The sequence below is a fragment of the Puntigrus tetrazona genome, chromosome 10 (genome assembly GCF_018831695.1).
Source record: "Puntigrus tetrazona isolate hp1 chromosome 10, ASM1883169v1, whole genome shotgun sequence".
NCBI lineage: Eukaryota > Metazoa > Chordata > Actinopteri > Cypriniformes > Cyprinidae > Puntigrus > Puntigrus tetrazona.
Window position 1 is genome coordinate 4,275,844 of NC_056708.1, and position 27,610 is coordinate 4,303,453.

The window sequence follows — 27,610 nt, forward strand, 5'->3', positions numbered from 1 at the left end:
TTATTTGCAGTTCTTCCTTGAATACCTTATAGTAACACTTTATTGTAAGTCCATAATACAGAGCAATTATCTAGTAAATACTTAGTAGCAGCCATTGCACATACATCAAACAAAATGTACTTACCATGTCACTAAGTTATGGGACAGTTTGTACTTACAGATTGTAATTATGTATTACCTATTTAGCTAACACCGAAGATTTAACCTGTTTAGCAACAAGAGAAGTATTTATTGTCAGAGCTGTTTTTTTTTTTTAAGATAAGGCTTTTAAAGCTTTTAAATGAATGGATGATGCCATCCTAATTCTAACAAGGAATACATATCTAAAAAAGTTAATTGCAACTTTTTATTTTACAGTTCAGACTTTTATCTTAAGAATTTGGATTTCTGAAAAAAAAAGAAGTAAAGAAAAGAAAAAAAAACTCACAATTACCTTTTTTAATTATTTTTTTTCCAATGGTAGAAACAATCTTATATAAAGGACTCACAGGAGGAACTGCCTTCATTAAATATAGGGTAGCTTATATAAAGTAAAATTTAGATTTTTAAATATTTTTGAAAAGAAGTATCTTGTACTCACAACAGCTATATTTGGTCAAAACTACAGTAAAAAAAAGTTAATCTTCAGTGTAACATCATCCTTCAGAAATCATTCTGATAGGTTGATTTGCTGGTCAAGAAACATTTCTGATAATTATCAATGTTGAAATATTATTATTATTATATTGTATATTAATTAATATATATAACATATTTATTAATTAATATATTAATATATATATAATATATTTAATATATATTAATATTTAATATATTATTCAGTATTTAATATATAGAATTCAGTATTCTTAGTTTGACAGAAAGTATTAAAACTAATGTATTATATTTTTTAATGCATAAATATAATAAAAAATGGAGGCATAATGTACAGTCAGCCTGTAATTAAAACGCAAAATAAAATGGGAGGAATCTAGTTTGAAAACTTCATGCTGTTAAGATGTTACATTTAAGCATCTAATTACCCTGAGACTCCAGGGCTGATGGGAGAAATTACGTGGTATGTAGAAAAACTGGTGTCCCAATGAGTCACGTGAATGAGACGTGAATGAGACGTGAATGAGACAAGACGCAAACCCCTGTTATGTCATTCTCTATAGTTACCAAAAGAGAGTGATGTCATGCTGTACTAGTTCTTTGAGCACTATGCATGTTCGAAGTGGATTCTGAAATGAATTTAGTTTAGTTTAATTGAGTTTGGAGTGAATTTTTTGTACAGTGGTTGTGATTCCTGTAAATAGCTGATTTTTGTGTACAGAAGAAATGAAACAACTCACAAGACTAACAAGACATAGACCAGCTGAGTTTAAAATGCACTGAATTGAAGGAGCTCTTTGTGTTTTATAGAGGAGTAAATGCTTATGAAGCATTTTATTAAACCTGCTGACTGCATTTGACCTCTCTTGTGCATAATATGAGGAGCCAGTGGATGTAATAAGTGACCACAAAACCAGTCACAAGGGTCATTTGTTTCAATTGAGATTTATATATCATCTGAAAACTTTACTTATTTATTATCTTTTGATTTGATTTTGCTTTTCATTGATGTATAGTTTGTTAGGATAGGACAGTATTTGACCGAGATTAAAATGTAAAATTTCTTGAATCTGAAAATATTGATAAAATTACCTTTAAATGACTTCTCAATGCATACTAATCAAAAATGAAATTTTGATATATATATATATATATTTACGATAGGAGATATCTTCAAAATATCTTCATGCGACATGGTTTTTATTTCATATCCTAATTATTTTGACCCGTGCAGTGTATTTTTGGTCATTGCTACAAATATACCTGTGCTACTTACGACTGGTTTTGTGGTGCAGGGTCACACATAATTTGTAAAGCGCATCGAGTCTAACATGCACTTCTAGAAACCACAGCGCAACAAGAGCGATCAGTAAACATGCATCCTCACCCGCACCCTCGTCAGAAATCACGCTACATTTCCTCATCATCAGACCCGTCAGCCCTGCTGTTATTTATAGCTCCAGCGCAGCATCAAACCGCAGGCTGCAGCCTCGTGCCCCAGAGCATGATGGATGTAAATAAAGCGCATCGCTCCATTCACACATACACGCGTGTGTTCAGCCCAGCCCCCCCCCTCCATCCGGCCGGCCCGCAGATGGAGTGAGACGCCGGAGCTGTGGTGATGAGACTCGCTACAGTAATGAATAAGCACAAACAGAGCGCCGTGTCCTAGCATGCGGGTCAGAGCCGAGCATCTGGCTGGAGGTAGGACACATAACGCGCCGCCGACCAACCGACTCTCATGGGCTCCGTTGTGTCCGGCTGCTTTTCTCAGCCAGGCCTGTCCGACGCCGAGCAAGCGTCCGTCCAGTAAGTCTCGACCTTCGGCTTGCATGACACGCTTCTCAGAGGCAGCTGCTCAAAAAGTGTGTGTGTGTGTGTGTGTGTGTGACGTCTCCGCAGCAGCTCTCGCGTCTGTCCGCGGTGTGAATGTCCTCTACAGCTGAAAGGTTGAAGCTTTCCTGTCTTTGTGCGATTCTCCCCTCCCTCTTCAGTGGGCTGATCCTCAAGCCCATCATAAATGATGATAACTGTGAACGTTAGAATGAATATGAAGTTGCCTACGTTGTAATATCATTACTCATCCACTGCTGAGTCAAGATCGGTAAAACCAATGCATGTGTGTGCTGTTAATTTATTGTTGTGTAAAAACTAAAGAATGATTCGGTTTTGAGTGCAAATGCAGGCTATTTAAGTATGTGTGATCCTGGAGTCATAAGTAGCACAGGGTCAATTTATCCATTTTTCTTTTATGCCAAAAATCATTAGGATATTCAGTGAAGTGAATCCAAGAAGATATTTCCTATGTAAATATGTTAAACTCATTTTTTGATCAGTAATACGCCTTGATGATAAATTCATTCAGATTGCTTTAAAGGCTTAATATTTTTTTGCATCCTCAGATTTGAGATTTTCTGCAAGATATTGTCCCATCCTAACAAACCATACATTGATAGGAAGCTTATTCGTTTTAGCTTAAACCTCAATCTATAGACAACTATAGCATTTAGGAAAGGTTAAGGGTGTGGTCATGTTAGCAACATTTCGCTAAAAGACAAAACCATTAAAATGCGATCACTTTTACAGCAGTTTGGCAAATTTTGGGCAGGAAAAATCCAGTCATTTCAATGGGACTCGCCATGATTTGAAATTTGTTGTTTTAAACCGTCAGGTAAAGCTTCCTCAAATTATTCAAATCATGTCTCAATGCATAAACGTTCCCTTTATAATTTTGCAAGGATGTCATTATTGCAGGCGCAGCCGTCATTAATGCGATGTTGTCTGTGTCTAGCCTCCAGTCAGGATTTCACAGATTGCAGTATTTCGCTGCGAGCTCTAAATGCACGTGCATGCCGCAAATGTTAGTAAGTATTTCCTCTGCGTATGTAATGGTGCGTTCGTGAGATGGTGCTGTTTGGGAGGAAAAGAATTGCTTTTCTAAATCGTCGTATTATTTATATTCATCAGCACTTGTGCTTTGAGCGCAAGCGCTGTTCTCAGTAGTGCTGATTAAAGCAGTGCTCTGTGAGGTGTCACCCTTTACTTCCACATGGTCACACGCGCGGAGGTAAACAGTGTGTGTGTGGCAGGTGCTGATGTCATGTGACCGGCGTCATGGGCTGCTCTAGAGGAAGTGGATCTCAGCGGCGCTCTGGGTTCGTGCCAGTGCTGGAGGTGTGAGTCAGCACCAGCAGCCTGGTGCCAGGCGTCTGTCCCGCACACAGACCCCGCTGTATGTCACACAATTTCCCCGTTGCTTGCCAGGGTGTCCTTCATGCATGTTTAGAAACCTTACCTTAAGTCTCTAATACAAAAAAATGCAATTTTCTGCAACATAAAAACCAGTGTTAGTGTAAGTTTTTGTTTACATGCATACTATATATGTATGCATACTATATTATCTATATAATACATAAATACAAACACATGCATTTATGTTTTTATGTTTTATATATATATATATATATATATATATATATATTTTGAAATATGTTGTCTATATATTAAGTATATTCATGTATATAAAATATAAGAATATCCATATTTAAATGTACATATAAATATTTTCAATATATATACTGTGTGTGTATTTATATACGTGTAATCAATATACAAAGCGCATAAACATATATAAAGAATTATTTGTAGAAATTCTTTGGGACTCACTAAGACTTTGCTAAGCATTACAATTTTTTTAACGGCAGAATAAAATGGGGAAAAAAGACTTTCTATAGACATCTAGTGGGTTTCAGACATACAATTAGAAACCACCCGGAGCACTATAGCAACAGAATGGGAAGTGCTAAAAACTGCTCAGAACACTTTAAGAACCACATTGTGCCCTAGAAACCATTTAGAAGACATTATTTGCTTAACAACACTCTAGCAGCTGCCCAAGAAAACACTTGGAACACCTTGGTAATCAAGTACAGTAGCAACCACCCAAAATCATAGCAACAGTAATTAGTGCCCTAAAAATAGTCAGAGCAACATTGTTATCACTAGGGTGCAATTTGTAAAATAAAACGTGACCGGGGGAGGGGGAATTGCTTTTGCATTGTGATCACAATTTAATAAAGAACACTGTTATTCCCTGGTGATTCAAACAGTGAATAAATTATATAAAGAGAGTGAGCGAAAAACGGTATCAACAGAGTTTTGAAACTCAGTCAGTTGAGTCAGTTAAACCAAAAAATATGTGAAGATTTTTAATCGGAGCATGTGTTACGAATGATTAAATTAAAATGTGTTTAGCGAATCGTTTAATTTAGAACAGTACTTCAAAGTTTTGTGAATCATTTTATTCAAAATGGGATTTCATAGCGAGCTTCACAAATCATTTAAATTTTTTTATAAATTTTATAATTTATAAAAGCCACTTGACTTGATATATATATATATATATATATATATATATATATATATATATATATATATATATATGTAAATATCTAGTTTAAGAATGAACAATAGTAGATTTTTGCAGATATTTTCATAGATAGATGACGCTGATCTGTATTTACTTTTTCTTTTGAGGCAACAAAACCATCTCTCCTGCGCAAAAATGCAGAAATTATAAACACATTATTTGATTTGTTAGAACCAATAAACATTATTAAAGAGTATATTGAAAGCTTTTAAAATAACTGTAATAAAATAAATCTCTGCTGTTTTTTTTCCCCTTCAGATAAATGCAGTTCGAACAACATTTTATTTGTGGATTTAATATTACTAGATAGTCTAAAGCAAAAGGTCTAAAAATCATTTATCTTTAAAACAAACAAGCAAAAAAAATGACATATTAATGAATAAAACTGTACACATAAAATTATTAAATTTACAAGTGTCACGTTAGTAATTGTATTAATGCAATCAGAAACAGACTCGTGATTCATGACATTAATTACTGCTTTATTTAGGGGGCCAACAGCGCCCCCTACATTAATAAACACCTCATCAGCCAGGCTTTAGGACCCGAGGGAGGCTTCACGCACAGTATCTGTTGACTTTCTTGCATACTGAAAGCTTAGTTCTGTACATGTATTCTCACATTAAATGCGGTGATTCAAAACAGTGAAACCAATCATCATTCAAGCAAAAGTTTGCTTATGGAATGAACATACTGCCTGATGGGATATTAACACTATCGCCACATTCAAATTGGCCGATCCTTACATTTTCAGTATTTATTGGCCAATTCCGATTATGCATCCCTAATATAGTTGATTGTAATCTCATGAACACATACAAAGAATGAGATCTGGAGACGTTATGGAAAGTGCAAGAAGGGAACCCTGAAAGCGTCGGACTTGTTTGTATTGGGAGTGCTTTGGTATTCGTCAGGCTGACGGCTGATCTGCACTGCTGGGATTGAATTGATCAGCGCACGCTGCTAAATCTACTGACCCATCTGAGATCTGACTGGAGGAGAGAGATGCTGTGTGTGTGTGTGTGTGTGTGTGTGTTGGCTGACTCTAGCGAGTCTGAGTCGTTGCTCATCAGCCTCATATTTCACCGCCCTGCCCTTCTGCTCAAGGCTGAGTGCTTTACAGCTGCCACCTTGTCTCATGATAAAGACTTTTCAGCCTCAGATATCTGCAGAGATCCTACTGGAGGTCAACACACACACACACACACACACATCCGTACTGGCCCTGTGCTCTTACAGGGATTTCTGCCACAGAAACACTGGGAAGCGTTCTTGTGGTAATCTGTTGGAAGAGCAGGCTGTATCAGTTAGCGTGGCATCGTCTGCTGTTATTCCGGCGCTCCGTAGACGCCCAGAGAGAATCTGAGGTCAATCTAAGTACTGTTGAAATGTGGGAGCAGGAATAGGGAAGCTGGAGAATGTTTGGAAAAGGGTGGGAGGGTGACATACGCAGGCTTTCACTACATACTTTCAGCGAGAGGGAATGAAAAACTAACTTTGGCTCCTCCACTATTCTATCATACAGATTTATCTCGAGCCGTCTTGTCTGTTGCTATTACAGAACATTTTCTGTAACTCTGATCAGCAAGCATACATCCATTTATGCTTAATATTTTAGGATTTAGTCACATTTGGTGATGTGGTGAATGTCTTCACTGGTGTCTCATTTCCCTGTTTGTGCAGGTGATCTTTAGTATTTGGTCTGTTTTCTGTCTGGCTCTGTCTTCTCTTTTGTGAGTAATTGTGTTGGAGCCTTCCGTATAATTGAATTAAATCTGTGGCATATCGTTTCAATTGTCTGATTTGTAAAAAAAGACTTTCTGCTTTAGTATCATAGGAGAGGAAATCATTTCATATTCCCAAGGTACAGATCCTGCTGTGCTCTTTTTATTATATATGAAATCTATTATATTTAGTGGCTTTTATTTTTTGTGATATTTAGTTCCACAGTTTACAAGGAAGTGAGGATTTTGCTATCTTTGACTTGCTTGATGAAAACGGTGCTTTATTTGCATATGTTTTATGCGATATTCCAGTTTCGTGTATAAATCTAATTCAAATCTTTAGATGGAAACGTCTGCAGACAAACAAAAGTGCTAATAAACATTATATTACTACTGCTTCTCTTCTGTCGATGCACTGAGCAGCAATATTAGATTCTGAAGATGGAATTGACCCATTGGTAAGCCCCTCCCCTCGAACGCATACGAGCCAATGGCAGTCGAGTTTCAGCTAGGAAGATTTTAGCTGCATAGAGAAACATTGGAAGATCTAAAACTTGCATTGTTTTCATGGGGTTTATGCTTAAAAAATGGAAAAACAATGCGAGTGGCTTACTTGTAACACTGGTTCCAGGTATCCTGAGAGGAAAAGCAAAGAAATGTATTTTCTTCTATTTCCTAAACCCAAACAAAATGGAGCAAAATGTTGCTAAACATTCACCACTAATCCCAATGAAGACAAAAATATTAATTTTCTGGTTGTCATACTCTCGTTAAGTTACAATTTTCATCTGCTCAAGCAGTATGTTAATGTCATCTTGTCAATATTTATTTAAAATAATCTCTTTAATAACAATTATTGATCATTCCTAGTAAAGGCACTATTGTGTTGCTTTATTCCATAGTCTGTCTGAATACTGGATTCTGATTGGCTGGCAGGTGTGCAGTAAAACAGTTTAATGCGCAGGCAGTTCCAAGTCAGTTTAATCACCATTCCATATTAATGAGCTGCTTTAATTGATGCACACAAACCAACGAACACAAACACACACACACACACAAAAAGAGAGTAAGAGAGAAAGAGGTCACAGCTCACGCATAAACTTCTTGTCAACGTTTCCCTGTGATTGTAGGTCATTTTTACCCATTTGGTCAAATACTGGGCTGCAATATCAGTTTTTAACTTGGCAAATGACCATGGTGGTTCTTTTCCTCCACATTGTGCATTTAACATCCTTTAATGCACGGCAAATCATTGATAATCCCTTACTTAACAGTTATGTTTATAGTTGGCAAATTAAGCTTTGCCAGTAAGTGCACAGTAACCATGTAATCACTTTATCATTCCTGCAATTTGCTTCTCAGCCCTTTTTATATTTAAGCGTCTTTTAAACATGCTGTAAATTTGTAAGCATCTTGATTTCTGTATTGTTACGCTTATATATATATTTTTTTTGCTTGGTCTCAGTGATTTTGGCCCTGATTCTAACCAGTTGAAGTTTTACACAAGCTGCATGAGGCCAGAACAAAAGTCTGTGCAGCACAGCTGGCCAGACGCTCCCTTCAGGGCCCCAGAAAAACCCAGCATGGTGTGGTCAGTATCTGTAGAAGCGCTGCTGTGTTCAGAGTCCAGCTCAGACCGTGATAGAAACACCACCGTTTCCCATCATGAGGTGTGTTTTAGCACAGTGCACTTCATGCTCTGTGTCTCTACGTTTTTTGGAGTTCATAATAATCCCTTTACAGAATCACAGTAATGTGTGTTTCGCGTAGCGCTCGAGTTAAACTCAAAATAACATCGGCTTCCCTTTTTCCTCTTCTATTTGGAATGAGAGGTGTGGTCACTTTCAGTTTTATAGTGGTGCTCTGAAATGAATAAAATGTTGTTTGTGGTTCGCACATGCCAGAAAAAGTCACTTTAGTGCCAAACAATGATTAAATTAGCTTTAGAACTGCGCTGTAGTGTTTTTCCCTAACCAAAGAAGAAAAGGTGAAGATATGTTTTTAACATATCCAGAAAATATCTGAAACGAGAATAAATAAACCTGGTGTGTAACACTGTACTGCTTAATGTTCGATGAATACCGCACACTTTGCATACTACATTTCTAGTAGCTCTAGTATGGCTGCATGCCATTGAGTTCCGTAGAAGCTCTTTCGGTTGTTTTGTGAAGAAAAGTTTTAAAGAAGAGGATGTTCCCGCTCTTCTCCCTCCTCTGTGCGCTGAGGTCTAGCCGAGAGCAGCAAGGGTTTGTGGGAAATGTGTGAGAGATGAGCAGGCAGTAGTATGTGCCGAACTTTAAACAGCGCTTTATTTTCTTGTTTTAACCGGCGAGGTTTTTTACCTTTCACGGCGAGTTTGAGCTGGCGTCTCTGTCGGGATGTTAACGGGAGCGCCGTGTGAGAGTCGGGGGCTTGAGAGCTGGAAACGCGCATGAAATCTGCAGGTAAACAAAGCATTATTGAAAGTTTTATAGCCGCACATTCGCGACGCAACAGAACGCAACGCGCCCTTTATAATCAATAAAGTTTGAAGGGTTGACTTGCGCAAAATGCTCATTTCACGGAGACAACTTCGGCGATTTATGATGGGGTCGTGTCGCATCGCGTGCAGATTCGGAGAAGTGAAATATAACGTTCTCGATTAAGACTTTAGGAAGTCACAGTGAGTCTTCCACAGCTGTACTACAGATAAATGTATTGCAGCGCTTATCGCAGAGAAGAACCCATAATATATGTATATTATATTATGTGCATGTATATTATGTGAATAATGTTTACACACAGTTATCCTGAATACATTATATATTTCACATGAATAATTCTCATTCTGTCATTTCCCCCATTCCTTTTACTGAACTCTTAGTTATCGTTTAAAGGACTTTTATTTTACAATATTAATGTTTTTGCAATGAAGATGCACACCGTTTTTTTTTTTATTCAGAGAACACAAAATATACATTTTATACAAATGCTGGTAGTAAACAATACATACGATAAAAGAATGAAAAAAGTTTATTACAATCAAATGAATAAAAGTTTCTGGGGAATTAGTAATATAGAAATCTAAGTAGTCAAATAAATACTTTTTAAAGCTAAAATCTTATTGGCTTTCTCGTTCAGTCTCCAATAGAAATATACATACTGTAGCACGCATCAGTGTTTATTATAAACAGATTTTAGACAGCATACACATTCTTACAGTATGTCTCTGTGAAATGGTGCTGTTGTTGCTATCCATGACTCGGTTGACAGCTACCTTAAATACATCATGCTCTTATGCTTTGCAGTGTTTAATCAACTGTGCGACGTTAGATATTAAATTGATTTAATGGGTATACAGATTACTACTGTATTCAAGTGCATCATGTTGTATCTTTTATGTATTTTTGCTAGTTTTGTGTGATCTGTTTCTGCTATGACTGCCTCCCTGTGGTGTATCAGTAGAACAGCAGGCCTTGCATTTACAGCATGTCCAATTTCTGAAACTTTTTTTTCCCCCCTAACTGAGATACCCCATTCTTTGAAATGATCCCGGTGCAGTAGTCAGAGAGGGCCAATGAGAGGAAAGGAAAAACAACAACAATAATGCTTAATGCAGATGAATATGCTGCGACTAACTTTTGTAATCGTGGATAATTAGGTTTGCAAAATAAATAGGCTGAATGTATCCCCAATGTATCGACTACAAATGTATCCGCCGCTCTGTAAAATCAATCAAATCGTACCAAATTTGTTAGATGCCAACATGAATAAATGGCATAACGTGTTGACGTCCTCAAAAATTATGAAAAGGAAACAAGGTACATATTATAATACAAATTCATTTGCAGTTAACTTGTGCTGAACACTGTGCTTTGTGCTGTGAATTCATAAAAATGTAAAATATAACGCAGTATAACCACAACGACGTCTGAGCTCCACCCGTTACATCAGGGCTACTGGGGGCTGAATTGTTGTCCATTGTAAGTATTTATTCTTACACATTCGGATGGGGCGCACTGTCATCCAGATGCAAATACATAATTGAGTGTGAGTGATGTAATTTGTGGCAGCGGTCAGATATGGTTTGTGCACGCATGCACTCTCATCAGTCACTCATCTCAGCACTGTGTCTGTGGCGAAGCTAATTTAAAAGCTTAACATTGATATATTCTCACAATAATAACCGTTTAGCCCGCAGTGGCGCCGAATCGTCTTTCCGCAAATGATTTATGAGTACTTAATGATGAGTAATTTGCATGCCTTAACTAAAACGCTAAAGAGGGCAAACAAATCCTAAACACTAATAATTGGAGATAAGAGAAGCTCGCTGCTTGTATTAATTATATTGTATTGTATTTTTAAAAGTGCATCAGTAGGATGTGATGCTGAGCCATTAGTTGTGCTTAGTAGTTGCAAATGTTTCATAATGAACTAAATAAGACAAAATCGCTGGTTTTAAAATTGTTTTTTTTGTACAACCCAATGTATAAAAAGAATTTCATGGTCATTTTGTTATTTCCAAAAATGTTAAATAATACATCGTAAGCTGCACTTAACTTTTTAAAATATAGATTAGATTAATGTAATATTGCTAATTAGATTATTATCGTCTATTGAATAGTATTGGCGTAGGCTTGTAAACGTGAAGAGGTGGGAAAAAAAATCCTAATTTGTGTCAGAATATTAAATAAACCTGCTGCTGGTTATTGCATTATAACAACAAACAACATTGACTAAAGAAAGAGTAAAGCACTCACAGTTTGTTTTATATTTCTTTTTTTATGAATCTTTACATGAAGAATGACATCTAAACCTGAATGTTTACTTCGTTGAGAATCGCTTGAAGGCTGTAATCATTTGTTTCTAAACGGACTGTATTTCCCTTGTACTTACATGATATGATGAATTATTTATGCATTGCTGAAGACTCTATTAGCGTATTTATTGCATGTTGAAAAAATAATTGCCTTCAGAATCTGAAATTGAAAAACAAGTTCATCCTCAAACATATGCAACGTCTGTTTCGTAAGTTGCTTTCCCACCTAAAACCTGATAAATGGCTTTAAAACGACAAGATTAGTAAATGTGTCACATTTGCCATTTACGCAAGCAATCATTTTCTGAATCCCGCAGTTTAGATACTATTCACGCGTGAGCAAGGAAAACAGGTAAAACCTGTTATGTCAATCTTCTTAAATAACCTTTGGACGCTGCAGCGTGTTCTTCACCCGTCCGGGTGAGGAAAAGCGCTTTAGTTTCATTATCTGTTCAATTTCATGTTTTTTGCGTAACTGTTCACATCAAACATACAGTTGAGAACTGTGGGGACGTTTGTAAACTGTGAAAACGCAGTAAAAAAGGAAATTTGTGTTTGATATGAACAGCAAAGGCAAAAAAAAGTCCAGTCCAAGCGGAGGAATGAACATGCTAACTGCCGCCCGTGCCAAAGAACTGACCCGGTTTTATTTTCTGCAAAATATAAAGTACTTCTCTTTCCTAAAATGTCTGCGTTTGTTGTAATTTGTTCAGATGGTCAATAGATGGCATTGTTAAACTGTGCGTGCTGACTGTACTAATGCAGTGCAACCAAAATACAAGCTTCATCGAGCAAAGCTGTTTAATTGTTTTTCATGGCCTGTGATGTGCCTTCACTGCAGAGAAGAAACGAAAAAGCATTCGTTTTATTTAATCAACTTCCTCATTGCTTCTCAGTGTCACATCTCTGTTCAGATCTCAGAGGAAGTTCTGTACGAAGGATCGTAACCTCTTTTAGGTCCAGTCCTCACGACATAGATAGCATTAGTCTGTATTGTCCTTCAGTTCTCTGAATTGTTGCCAGAACAAGAATAAAACAGATTGGACTGTGAGATCTTGGATGATGTCATTGATGTGGGAGGACAGCGGGTGATGATCGTTACATTTGTTTCTGATGTAGATCTGGATTTTATTGCTATTGGCAGAGGCCTGTGATGACATTGGTCTTCTGTAATGTTGGTCTGTTGATTTGGGCTTTGCATTTAGTTTCTCTTCAGTAAAATGTGCCTGGGTGCTCACGGGCACGGTGCTATCTGGACAATGAGCATGCTTGTAAATTGTAATTAGATTAATTTACATTTTAATATGCTCATAATCATTATTTATAATGTATCGCTTTTCCCTAATTCCTATTTTTAATTCCTATTTTAACATGTTACATTTTTATGCACTTAGAACATCTTTTGTGGACATTCACATAACTGAAATGCTGTTCAAATTAGAATAAACGCAATATTTCTTATTTACAAGTAATGCAGTGATTTATAAACTTTTTTTTGTCAGCTGAACTTCTTTTAACTATATATATATATATATATATATATATATATATATATATATATATATATATATATATATATATACTTGAAGTACTCTGAGGTTTTAAAATGAATATTTAGAAATTAAGTATCAGACTTGCATGTTTACAGTTAAAATATTTTGGTACCAGATTATTCTATTTACATCAAAGTGACAAATAAGGTTACTGTAGATCTAAATTAATCAAAACGTAATCAAAAAACAGTCAATTTTTAATTTGGAATCAGTAGCGGATTACAATTTGTAAGAAATCTACCCAGCTTTGGGTCGATAATTCTCAATTTAAAAAAAAAAGCACCCTTATGACTGGCTTTGTGGTCCAGAGTCACATATATTAATTCAGTAAGTCGGTTGCAGTTCGTGTTTTATGTGGACACAAAAAGTATAGACTTTTCAGATAGGGTTTTAGGTTGTGCACTGACATCTAAAACATAGCAAGTCTAAAATATACAAAACATATCAAAACTAAATAAAAGTCCACTGAAAGGTACCAACCGGTTGTAGAATCGGCGTGACCCATCATTGCTGTAATTAACTGTGATCTGTGTGTTTGTGTGTTTTGCAGCAGCGATGCAGGGTTGAAGGACACACTGTCGGACTGGGACTTAGACATGGATGGTGTGGAATGCCTTAAGGACACAGATGTTCTTCACAATGGCAGCCGAAGCGACCAGGAAGCCGCCCGACGTCTGGCCAGACGGCTCTACCACCTGGAGGGCTTCCGCCGCTCGGATGTCGCCAAACACCTGGGCAAGAAGTGAGTGCCTTCAGCCATAAATTCAATTCTGTGTTTTTTTTTTTTCTCTCTATCATGTCTCAATTGTATGCCTGTTATACACACCAACCAGAGGAATATGTAAATATTTGCATCTGACTAGAACTTGATAAATAACATCGTGCAAAAATACATGTACAGTGCCGTTAAAAATTTGGGATCAGTACATTTTAATTTATTTGTTTTTTTTAAAATGCGTTTCCTATGGTCATCAAGGCTATATTTATTTGATCAGAAATACAGAAAAAATAATCTGCAATTTAAAATAAGTTTAAAACGTAATTTGTAAATCATAACTTCAGTGTATCATCATATTAGAATGATTTATGAATGATCATGTGACACTGGAGATGATTTATAATCAACGTTGGAAACAGTTGTGCTGTTTAATAATTGTTACACTACTAGTCTGGGCTCAGTAATTTCTTTCTTTCTTTCTTACTTTTTTTAAAGAACAAGAAAGGATGTGTTACATGGATAACAATTATTAGTATAGACTTGTATTGTTAGAAAAGATATTTTAACTTTCTCTTCATCATAGAGTCTTAAAAAAAGTATCACAGGTTCAAAAAAATATTCAGGAGCACAACAGTTTTAGCACTTTTTATATATAAGTATATTAAAATTGTAAACCGATATTAGAAATTGCAATAATATTTCACAATATTACTGTTTGTTCTGTATTTCTGGTTAAATAAATACAACCTTGATGAGCATAAGAGACTCGAATAGTGTAGTGTAGATGCTTACTTCAAGTTGGGTTTGTTTGCCACATTAAAGTTGTGTATTATTTTTCAATGTTTTCTGAATTCTATGAAAAAGCCACAGCAGAAACTGGTTAACATATCTTTTAACAACCGTCTGTCATTGTCTGTTTTGCTAAGCCACCTTCTTAGTCAAGCAAACGTGACATATTTTTTTCGTTATTCAGTTGACGTTTTCTTTTCATTCAGAACAAGATGTCTGCCATTTAGGGCACAATTTTATGTGGAATGACTGTAAGCCAAGCAATCACCACTGCATCAATTCAGCAATAAAATGTAACATGCCATAGGAAAGGTGTTTTAAAAAGCGCTATCACTAGCATCCACTGCTAGTGTTTTTTTTTTTAAATTCAAAGTTTTCTAACTTTATGCAATTTAAGTGCTTAATTCCATTTTTAAGAGTGGCACATTTAATCAAAACATGCGAAAGACTTTAAAGTCACTCTGTGCACTTCAGTACTTGGCCAGTTATCAGTTCGCTAACGCTAATGGAAAAGTGTGCCTGCACAGTCCACACATTTATGCCAGATTTATTTTTGAATAAATTCCAATCTTTACACAAAAAATGGTGTTATGCATGTTCAGTGGTGATTATTTTTTTCATTCCTTGCCACAGATGCCTTTGATTTGCTTACTTGGAGTTTACGGACAAATACCCAAAATGAAAAAATTGTCATTGTCAACCCTCAAGTTTTTCCAAACCTGTATAAAGTTTTTTGCTTCTGCTGAACCCCACATAAATCCTACACATTCCTAAATTTCAAAATGCTCAAATAAGCACTTCCTAAAATATTATAAAATCAGCATATTTATGTTTTTTCATACTATAGGTCTTGTTGCTACATTGCTAATGCCATTCATTCATTGCATTTTCTGTATACAAGCATCGAAAACAACAGCTCGATTTTCTAGATTACTGTGATGAACTGTTCTCAGCGTTATGTTTTTTTTGCCTCTGTCGGAACCAATCAGATCTGTGTATGACCTTAGGTCAGTGACTGCGCTGGAGCAGTTAAACACCCTCAGCCCCTTAAAGAACCACCCCCAGCCTTCAAGTTCATTCCTCGCATTCAAACAAAAGCACTGGAAATAAAGATTTGAACATGCAGGCAGTCGTCCATATTCATAAGCACTCTCAGTGCTAGACACAGTACTCCAGAGGAGAGTATCATTACTCCAGTGTTCTCTGTAGCACCGCCTCCACAGCCCTGCTCTCCTGCTGTCTGAAGACCATCACCAGCCATGCTTCCATTACCCAAGTTGTGCAAATTGAAATTGTGAATTGGTAATATAAATGGAAACACCTCATTTTTTAAAAAAACTCTCATTAGGGCTGATTCTGATTCAATTAGATACCAATTTACAAGCTCTCAATTTGATTCTAGATTTTATGATTGCATTTAGTGAATATAGTTTTAATATACATTAGTGCTGTCAAATGATTAATCACGATATAAACACACACACACAAGTAAACCTTGTATATGGAAGGATTTTCAGGACTATTTTCAAATGAAATTTCTAATTTGTATTTTTTATCAGTGTGATATGAAATGCAGTTGTGGTACACTTGTGTGTGTGTGTGTGATGTGAAAGTTTCAGCATAATAATTCAGCATAACAATAATACTAATGCCATAATAATAATAATAACATAACAATAATAATATTTGTTATTATTAAAAAATATTTTTGGAGCTGCAAATCAGAATATTATAATAATTTCTGAAGGATCTGTGACTGGAGTAATAATGCTTAAAAAGTCAGCTTTGGTTGTTCCTAATATATACATCACTTTGATTGACGGCGTCGATGTAGACTTCGGAAAATTCAAACGCGAAAGGAAATGCGATTTGTATTTGAGTTTTGGCAGGTTACATGCATGACGTAGAGAAAAAGAAAGCAAACGTGGCAAATGATTTTGCTATTTGAATATGACAGGCTCATGGCTCGTAAGACATGGCAGATGCAGTTGGAGGTGGACTTTGCTTTTTCATTTGAAATGTGGCAGTAACTTCATGCTTGCGAAAGTGAAAATGCAAACGGTAATGCGAGATTTGCAATTGCACTTGGATTATGGCACAATTTATGCCTCCACATACTGAAAACGCAATTTAAATTACACTTTGAAAATAGTCAGGAAAATCCTTCCATTACTGCACCTCATGCAACGGTATATATATATATATATATATATATATATATATATATATATATATATATATGTATATATATATGTAAATTAACTTTTATTTTGGATGTGATTAATCCTTTGACAGCATTAATATAAATGGTGAATTAATAAAAAGAAAGTAAGAACCCCATACATGTATTTTAAACCTGTTCTTTTTTAAACAACAATATGGTGCTATAAAATATTTCTTTCTGGTAATCAAATAAAAATGAAACCCTTTTAGTGTTGCACAACAGAAGTTTACTTTTAAAATGAAAACGGAAACAAATGTGACTATTCCTTTTCAAAAATAAAGTTTTATTCATATTTATTTTTATTAGTAGTAGTACACTAAGTTACAGTAAGATCAAACTTTTATTTTGACAGGTTGCCATGAAGAACTTTCAGCTGCTTTGTATGTGGTGTGAAGTAGTTTTCAGAAATGAAATGGTAAAATGCTAATGAAGTGACTCTTTAGATTATATTTGTGAGTTCACATCATCATATATACGCTCCCCTCTAAAGGTGTTTGGACAGTGAGGCCAATTCCTTTGACATCAAATGATAAGAGGTTTACATGACAGATTTTATTTCCAGGTATTTACATCTGGATCTAACTCACAACTTAGAAGATAGAACCCACCCATTTTTCATGTGAGCAAAAGTATTGTAACATGCGACTGACAGGTGTATTTCGTTGCCCAGTTGTGTCCTATCAAAGTGATTATATATTATTAATAATTAGCACTGAATGTCTATGCTTAGACTTGGGTTTTGCCTGTTCAAACTGTATTTATGGTGAAGAAATGAAAAGCAGAGAGCTGTCTATGAGCTGTCCCCCTCTCCCTTTCACTTCTGTCAATACAAACAACTTGAGTTTTGCGCCTGTCCACAAATGCCAACATAATTCTCAAGCCTATACAGGAGAATGTCGTGGTCTAAAGTTTCAAATGCAGCACTAAGATCTAATAGCACTGGAAGGGAGATGCTTGTATTATCTGACCATGGCTGGAAGTCATTTTTATTACTTGAATGGAGAAAAAGATAAATCCATAAAGTGCAAATCATCTCAGGGAATGGAAATCAATAAACACTGCAAGAATGGCAAATGCAGTGTATAAAAAGTGCACGCCGTATAATCACAAACAAATTGCGCTTGAAAGTACATTAAACGTTAAAAATAGTGAGTTGCACCAACAGGAAGTCCAGGCTTTCCTTTTTAAAGTGTCGATTGTGCATGTAAAATATGTTTTTTAAATTCTTTAAAATTTCAGACCGTCTTTGCCCATCCTCCTCCCTCATTAAAGTAATTTATTCACTACGCATTATGAGTGAATCAATTAATTTCAAGAATATTTTTAATTTCAGTGTTCAAAAAGTGTGGGACACAAATACTGCATTAAAATGATGTGTTGTGTGAATATAGTAAAAGCAGGCTCTTATCAATTGTGATTCAGATATAAGAAAAACTGTATCACACAACTGTTGCTAAAGTGAAGATCTTTTTTTTAAATCTCTGTTATAATGTAATTTGTGTCTTCTGTTTGTGTTCACAGTAATGACTTCAGTAAGATGGTTGCAGAAGAGTATCTCAAATTCTTTGAGTTTACAGATTTGACATTGGACCAATCGCTCAGGTACATCTCATGTTTTTTTTTTTCATTCAGTTATTGTGCAGTCATACAATCTCAGTATGCGTTTCTGGTGTTTTGCAATGTCTAAAACGTGGCATATCTGGCTGTATGTGCTTTAAATAATATCTGATAAAATTAAGTTCTATTTGTAAATAATTTAATAATTTATCTATCCAATAAGATATAGATTTTTATTATTTTTGGGGAAATTCTACCTTCTGTTAATAACTGTGCCAATTATATAATTTACCATTAAAACTTCATTTTATCAGATACATTTTTTGAGCCAAAAGATAACAAATATAACTAAATGTATTAATAATACATTTGTAGCATCGTTGCAAGAAAAAAATTTTTTTTAGAATGAAATAATAAATACAGAATGCAACAAAAGAATGCTGTTGGTTTTTTTAATGTTGGTTGAATTTTTTTTTTTTATTATTGTTAGTTATTTTAGGGCCTTGTCTGATGACAGTTCAGGAGTAATTCTTGCCAGAGTTCAAATAGAATTGCCCAGTGTTTATTTTTCCGTTTGTGTCATTCTGGTCTTTATTTCATCCTGTGGTGTGCCCACACATATCATTAATGTTTTTGCAACGATTGAAGAACTTTGTTGGCTCTGTTTGTCTTCTGTCTTGTTTTTGGACCTGTTATTGGACCCCTGACGAGTCTTCACACACAAGCTGGAAATAAGACAGAGTTCATGGTCGTGTTACATCGCTGTTTTTGTGTTGCAGATGTTTTCTGAAAGCATTCTCGCTAATGGGCGAGACTCAGGAGAGAGAGCGGGTGTTAATTCATTTCTCTAATCGGTACTATCAGTGTAATCCCACCATCATCACTGCACAAGGTACGGCATGTTTCGACCTTATATAACCCTTCTTGTTTTACTTGTTACGCATTGATTTATTTATTTTCTCTACTCAGCAGTTCTCATTAGTAGTCAATAATTAGCACCGATAAGAAAATTGTGAGAGAATAAGAGAATTGTGCATTCATTTAATATATGATCTTCTTTAAGTAAACTTTTTATTACCAATATATATTATCATGTGAAATAACAAAAAAAGAAAATACTAAATTTGTGTGTTTACAAATACCATTAAAATAGAAGGTACAGAGGTCACATTGGTTTAAACAGCTCACTCTGTTATGATGTATTTTCTTCAGAAATATCTGACAGTCATTACCTAAATATTATTTTCTTTATATTCAAAATACAAAATTCAACACTTTTCATTGTCATTGTTTGTGTTTTAGTAATATCTCAGTTCTTCTTTGCCAAATATGCCAAAAATAGTAATAAAATAAACTATAAAATACTGTAAAATACATGGTTATTATAACCGTAACAGGGTGAAACAGCCTTCCGCTTTATGCTGGAGTCCTGATCACCTTGTTGGGGTTGATTTGCATATTTGATTTGACCGTATTTGCAGCTGACTGTACGTTATTCAGGTGTTGAACGGCTTGTAGGATGTTGGATGTGCATCTCCTTAACTGTTCCTGATGTGACGCACGTCTCAATGTGTAGTGAACTCTACAGTACATTAAAAATACATATGAACCAGCTGCGATACGATTCACTCTTATTACAATGCAGTGAAATCCGAATGGATTTGATTATGATGCAAAGTAAAATAAATATGACATTTAAAATAAATAAGAGGTTTATTTCTTTGGTTGAGACAGACATCTATTTTAATTAATATTTTATATGACTCAATTTCCATAGCGTTGTGGTATGTTTTATTCACATAGGAGTGGTGATAAGAGAACTCGTTTGAGAAAGAGAAATTGGTTTACATATGAAATAATGTTCACAAATCTTTGTAACCTTCAAATTATATATATATATATATATATATATATATATATATATATATATATATATATATATATATATATATATATATATGTGTATATGTATGTATGTGTGTGTGTTTTACTGCAAAGTATGCTACAAATTATGAATGTTCATCACATTGACATCACGTTCATTTTTATGTTGGATTTTTATGCAAATCCATGAATCTTACCATCTCTAATGCCAATTAATAATTAAATGGATGTGAGATTAGATATTGATATGACTTCAAATTAATAATGTGACAATAGGATTAGACAATGTAAAAGTAAAATCTGAAATAGGTATTTATAAAGCTGTTTCATTTCATGAAAAATGTATCAAGTTTATAGTGTAAATGTATAAATATTGTTATTACTTTATTAGGTGTTGTGTAATATAACCATAATGTTTTTAGCCAGTTTTCTGTCAAATTTCATGTTGTGCTGTCACATTATATTGTAATTCTCATCTATAGCGACCAAAATGAAAAAAAAAAAAAAAAAAAAAAATTAGTGCTATATATTTTGGTTTTATATAGCTCACTCCTATGAAAGATGAAAGAGAGTGTGGCATAATACAAAAAACATTAAACGAGCTGAAGATTAAAGTTGCCTGAGGACCACTTCTGTGTCTAGTGCCTTGGCATACGGAAGAATATATAGAATATATAAAAAAACATTTGTGGTTTTGTACAGCATTAATTATCTGTTGGATAAATCCATGATACGTGATTGGGTTTAATTGCTCATTCAGTCGTGTTTCTTCCATAGCAACCATCTTAGTAACAGCTATGACCAGTATATGGGTAAAAAGCTAAACCTTATCCTTGTTGCTAAGACTGTTGCCATGGAAGTGATGTTAGACTTTCTCCTGATGCAGAGATGAATGCGTGTGTGATATCAGAAGTTACGATAAAAATAATGTTCACTCTTGATGACCTGTATGTAAGGGTGACCAAATGTTTCATTGACGTTTGCAGATGGAGTTCATTGCCTTACCTGTGCACTAATGCTGCTCAACACTGACCTTCATGGCCCAGTAAGTGACCTCTGATCCTTTGCTAGAGTTGCCCCTATTGCCACCTAAATGAAAACTGACAGTTTGTTCAGTCTTTGCCAAAAACACATGAATGTAGACAACATTTACCCTTATCAGAGCATGTTATCTGTAAATCTAATGAGACACTGACGTATTTTTGCCTGTAATTGTTGGTATATGCGTTAAAGAAGAATTATCTGGCTCGGAATGACAATTTCCACAGTGGAAATGCATGGGAGAAGTCGAGAACGCAAACCAGGAACTTCTCTGAACGTGCTTCAGATGTGTGAGCAAGTGCTCAAATAGTTTAAAATCACATTACAATGCGAACACAGGAATTGTTGAGCTGAATCGAAAAGCATGTGTCTTATTGAACACCCTGTTCTCGATACCCAAACCTATTAGTGAGCCAATGGTTTTTTTCTTAGATCTTTTGTGTTTGATTTTACTGTGGATATTATCTGTGATAAAATGTTCAGGGTTGAACGTGTGAAATCTGCCTGAATGTGTCTAAAATATAAATAGCTCAATTCAAGCAGAGGAGGAAAACTGAAAGAAATGGTTCAGATATGTACCATTAGTAACCGCAGTACACTGAAGAAGAAGAAAGTTCTGCACCCCCTACCATTTCCTCAGTGAAATGTGAGGTGCATTCTGGGTTCTCTAAGAATAGCTCCTCTCATTGGTCTCCATGGAGTTTGATCATGTGTCTTGGAACTTAGAGGACGCCGATTTTTGAGTTTGACACGCTCAGTAGAACGCATGTGCCATGGAGACGTAGAGATTTCATGCCCACGCCGCAGCACTTCGCTAGACGCTTTCATTTCAAACATTGTTTAGTTTCATGTCATGTGGGTGAGTACAGCTGAAAGTTGCGCAGCCGTGGATCTTTTCAGAAATGTATGCCAGACGCCCACACACAATACATGGCTGCATTTGTGGAGGGAAATGTTATGCATATTACCCAGGTTATATAGAAACAGAGCAGGTCCAGATGGGTATATCACATCAAAACCTGTCCTGGCTTGAAAAAATTTAAATGGTATGAAAATATGTTCATGAAACATGATCTTTACTTACTATCCTAATCATTTTTGGCAAAAATACAAATATATCATTCTGATACATACAAAGTATTGTTGGTTATTTCTACAAATATACTACTTGTATGCTACTTATGACTGTTTTTGTGGTCCCGTGTCACATATAAAAACTACAATAGTATTGCACAATATTACTGTTTTTACTGTATTTTTGATTTAAATGAATTTAGTCTTAATAAGCAGAAAAGATTTCTTTCAGAAACATAAAAAAATAAAATGTAAAAAAAACCCGGCACTTCTCAAGCCAAGTACTGTGGTCTTTCAGATTTGTTTTTATTAGGTCTTTTTTTGTGACAAGACAATTAACTGCATTTTCCAGGAGTGCAAACATTATTATATTTAGCTATATTTTGGGTATATATGACATGATTTATTCACAATTTAATTTAAGTAGTTCTATTCTGCATTACAATAATAGGAGAAGAATAGGAGTGGAAGGGCACTCACATTTGCACTCATTGTATATATATATATATGTGTGTGTGTGTGTGTGTGTGTGTGTGTGTGTGTGTAAAAAATGTGGTTACCGAGCGAAGCGCGAATGATGTTGTTTTTTTTGTTTTTTAGAATGATTTGTTATTCTTGTAAAATAGCATTTTATTCTGTCAGTCTTTGCTGACTTTGTGATCTGTGCTCGGACCCATGTCAAATCATACAGAAAGAGAAAAATGTCTTGATGTGTTGTTAAAGTGATGGATGACACAAGGCTATAGCATCGCTTCACCGCTAAAGTTGCTGTGTGAGGTCGTGTGGAATTGTGTATTTCGAAGCAGCCTGTGTCTCTCTTTGATATCTCGTGCCAGTCTGAACATTTGTCAGTGCCATCCACCTACAAACTCGGCTGGTGCTGGCAGGAACAGTAAAGTCAGTGGAACAAACACCGTCTGTGCTTTATTTTAGAATGCAAGCGGCCGCTCCTTCAGTCTTTTGTCTACGACATTATAAAAGCAGCAATCTGATGCTGTGAAGGAGAAATCAAGGTTCAGACAGAGTAATTGTAGAGGATGTAAAATAGCAGCAGTCGGTGTATGCGGCAACTGTAGGCGCTTGTGAAATGCTTAAAGTTCCACTGGAAATTGTGAATTATATTTCAGATTTTACAGCGAGTCACAGTGTTGTTCGTATTGTTAGGTGTAGCAATTGTATGACTCTGTGACATTTTCTCTGCTTGCTTATGTATGATCAGTTATACCAATCAATCAATCAATCATTTTTATTTATATAGCGCTTTTAACAACACAGGTTGCATCAAAGCACTGTACAGTGTAAGGTAGAAGAATATAATGACAGGGATGTATAATGACGAAAGTGACCAATTTGTTATTAAATGCAGAGACGGTCTCTGTAATCAATTCGACGATAATCACTAGAAGATAAGTGTCCCCAACCAAGCAAGCCAGAGGCGACAGCGGCAAGGAAACAAAACCCCATCCATACAGAATGGAGAGAAAAAACCTTGGGAGAAACCAGACTCAGTTGGGGTCAGTTCTCCTCTGACCGGACGCCCAGCACTTAACTTCCAGTTCAATTTTAAACGCAGCTGTGTCAGATAGTGTAAATGACTTTGTGTGTGTGTGTGCATCAGGATCTGGTGATCTGTCCACGGGCGCATCTAGGTTTTCTGGTTTTTAATGAATATAATCTCTGTGTGCTGATCCACCATCTAGTCTGGATAAAAACTGTAAAAACAGATTGAGAAAGAGACAGGACTAATATTAGCGTAGATGCCATTCTTTTTACGATGTCACAAGTACATCGTATTTCAGGAGTACTGTTCCCGGTTCCAGCAAATCTAAGTAATGCAGCCTAAAAGTCCTTTAACGGATTTAAATATTAAAAAGTATGTTGGGGTGTTATGTGTAGGCTAAGTTAAAAAGATGTCTTAATCTAGATTTAAACTAGCAGAGTGTGTCTGCTTCCCGAACAGAGTTAGGGAGATTGTTCCAGAGTTTAGGTGCTAGATAGGAAAAGGATCTGCCACCCGCAGTTGATTTTGATATTCTAGGTATTATCAATTGGCCAGAGTTTTGAGAACGCAGTGGACATGCAGGACTATAATGTGATAAGAGCTCGCTCAAGTATTGAGGAGCTAAACCATTCAGGGCTTTATAGGTAATTAATAAGATTTTAAAATCTATTCGATGTTTGATAGGGAGCCAGTGCAGTGTTGACAGAACCGGGCTACTATGATCATACTTCTTAGTTCTAACAAGGACTCTAGCTGCTGCGTTTTGAACTAGCTGAAGTTTGTTTATCAAGCGTGCAGAACAACCACCTAATAAAGCATTACAATAATCTAACCTCAAGGTCATAAACGCATGAATTAATACCAGCATAAATGAGCTCACCATCTAAGAAAATATAACAAATTTAGAAATAAATTTAGAAGATATGCTAGGGCTCTACAGACACGTACTGTTTCAGTCAGTCTGCTTGATCAATTACATGCATGTCAAAATTTTTCAGGAAGATAAGACTTTCTCATCAATAATAAAAGGTTGTGTTGCAAAAATGTGTACACGCTCCTTAAAGTTATTTTAATTAGAAATAAATAAAAACAGGCATGTTGCACCAAAACACTGAAAGAGAAGTAATTTCTTGACACAAAAGTGTTAAATAGCCCATTAAATCATTCTCAGACTTGTCAAGAGACTTATTTCTTACCACAAAAGAGGAAATTTGGGATCCAGCTTGGGATCTGCAAGTGCCAAGAAGGGTCAGAGAAGTATGCTTAAAAGTATGTAGGACATACTAGAATAGTCCTAGAATATTATACATTTAATCAATTAAATCAAGGGTGTCTATTTCTGCAATCCTTTGTGTAAACAAAATTGGCTAATTTACTTACTTTACATACAGTAAGGACATATTTTTCACGTTATTTTATTAAGGAAATGTTTAATGTTTAAAATTTCAGCTTTTCCATCTTCATTTGAATTTTATTAGTAAGCGTTAAGGAAATACATCTTTTTGTGTTGTTCAGAGGGGTTTTTTCATTTATGCTATACACAAATGCCTAGGGGACATTTGACATTAGTTAGTGATTACATACTGCAATCTCATTCTATTACATTAGATCAGTTCCGGATTGTAATATATATTTTTAATCCTGTACATTTAGTTAAAGGTGTCACCTCCTCCAGCAGTACTTATATCAAGTATCAAGTGCATCAGTCTGTGTGAATTATTACATGAGCTTGTCAGATTTATCAGACTTTTTTGCATCAATCAGTGTGCAAAATCTAAAAAGAAAACAGTTAAATATTATGAAGTGTTTTTTCATTTGCAAACTTAATGTATTTGTTTGTTTAAATAGATCTAACAGGGTCTAGTTATTGGAGAGTCAATTATATTATCTTTTTATGTTATCATATCATTGTATATGAATAATATGAATTAACTACATACATTTACTATATGGTTAGGGTTAAGATTAGTTCGCCTTAGGGGTTACTTGCATGCAGTTATGCATCATTTTAAAATAAAATTTGAAAAACCACACTTTACACATTTTCAAATGTTATTTAAAACAGTTAATTTTTTTAGCATTCTTCAATAAACAGAAAATTCAATGTATATTTCTGTTGTAAGTACATATTTCTACACTTAAATATATTTTCTTTGGAATGTACCAGACTAACATTTCACTACAAGTTGTACTTGTACAAAATGTATGTGACAAATAAAATCTTGATATTTGAATCAAAATGTATTATACATTTATTACAAAAGAAATTTCTAACATAAGGCTTTATTGTGTTTTTAATTAACTTAACAGACCAATACTGAATAAAATTTATTTAAAAAATGTTATTTTAGTGTTAGTTATGGTGTTTGAAGTTTCTAGGAACAATTACATTTAAAAAATTCATGCTGTGATAAGGTTTTGGCCACATGCCTTGTTCCTTATGTTTAATGGTAGTTTGTAAATTTGATGAGAAAGCAGGACTGACTGATTTACAGCCATTGTATGAGTGCTTGCTGGGATGTCAGCATGAATTCATTAAAGATCCCCTCCTCTGCTGCTGTCAGTGGTGTCAGGTCGTGTCGGACTCTCAGGGTTAAATCAGGGTGATACAGTGCCATCCTGTCCCATTAACAGCCCAATAAATGTTTCTCATGCCCCACAGAATATCGGGAAGAAGATGACGTGCCAAGAATTCATCAATAACCTGGACGGACTCAATGGAGGACAAGATTTCCCCCGGGAGCTGCTGAAGGTAAGTCTCAAACAAATCTCTCAGCCCTCATTTTTGAGATAACGCATGAAGAGATACATGACATTAAAAACCGTCTTGATGGATACAAAAATATTCAGAGTACAGTTCAGCTGCTCCAGGTGCTTTGAGCCTTGTGATATTCTGTAACACACAATGCTGTCTACTTTCCCTTGTTTTCATAAGATCATCTAATCTTTAATAATCAGCCTCCGTCGAATTGACATTTGTGCACTTGATACAATATTTGATGACCATATTTAAGATTCCTTAAACCCTTCCCTTACTAAATATTAATATAATAGCCCCGTTTCCACTGTCGGGCCAAAAGTGAGTGTGCTGGTGCGTCCCAAGGGCAGGTGTGTTTCCACCGTCACTTTCAGGGCCTGATCGTGCCTCGTCGGTGCTTCCTCGGACTCAGCGGCTTGGTTTTTTTGGCCTGATGACAAGTTTGGGCTGAAGGCAGCAGGGGCTAGTGGAGTGATTATGAACAAAGGCGGAGTTTCACAGAGTCTAGGGAGGGTCAGCGCTGTGAATTATTTCATAAAGTTAACAGATTGTAAAATAGCTTACTTTAAAATAGTGGAGTTATGATCGTCATGTAAGTGATGCAAAAGAATGTGTGCTACCCATTAATGTTTCCATAGTAAACATGGTAAATACGGCTTGACAAAATCTGATATACGCTTCTCGTTCTCTATCACAATTGTGTATTTATTTAGTAACATTTGATCTGTTCTAAGTTTCACCTATGCTCAGCGTATGTCATAAAAATATAGAAGTGATATAGATTCTTTTTAAATGTGATGTATTGCTAGGCTATGTGACTACAAAAAAAAAGAAACAGATTCGACTGAATGCACGTATCGTCTTTCTTTTGTGAAATAACGGTTCATACCACTTTATTTCTGGGTGACAATTTTCAGTCCTGATAAATAATTAACCATCTACCATTAATTACTCAATAAGTACCTT

At 35.4% G+C, this 27,610-nt stretch overlaps 1 protein-coding gene across 3 annotated transcripts in view; it reads left to right on the forward strand.

Moving 5' to 3' along the window:
* Positions 1–27,610, forward strand: part of psd3l (pleckstrin and Sec7 domain containing 3, like) — a 77,922-nt gene that overhangs the window by 17,324 nt on the left and 32,988 nt on the right. For 2 of the 3 annotated variants that reach the window (XM_043250391.1, XM_043250392.1), the window contains 5 exons: positions 13,649–13,840; positions 18,351–18,431; positions 19,166–19,278; positions 21,257–21,315; positions 26,549–26,638. In XM_043250391.1, the coding sequence (XP_043106326.1) occupies positions 13,649–13,840; positions 18,351–18,431; positions 19,166–19,278; positions 21,257–21,315; positions 26,549–26,638 (535 nt within the window). Of the gene's footprint in view, positions 1–2,195; positions 2,404–13,648; positions 13,841–18,350; positions 18,432–19,165; positions 19,279–21,256; positions 21,316–26,548; positions 26,639–27,610 lie in introns of those variants that run through there. The other variant, XM_043250393.1, reaches the window with a different exon arrangement.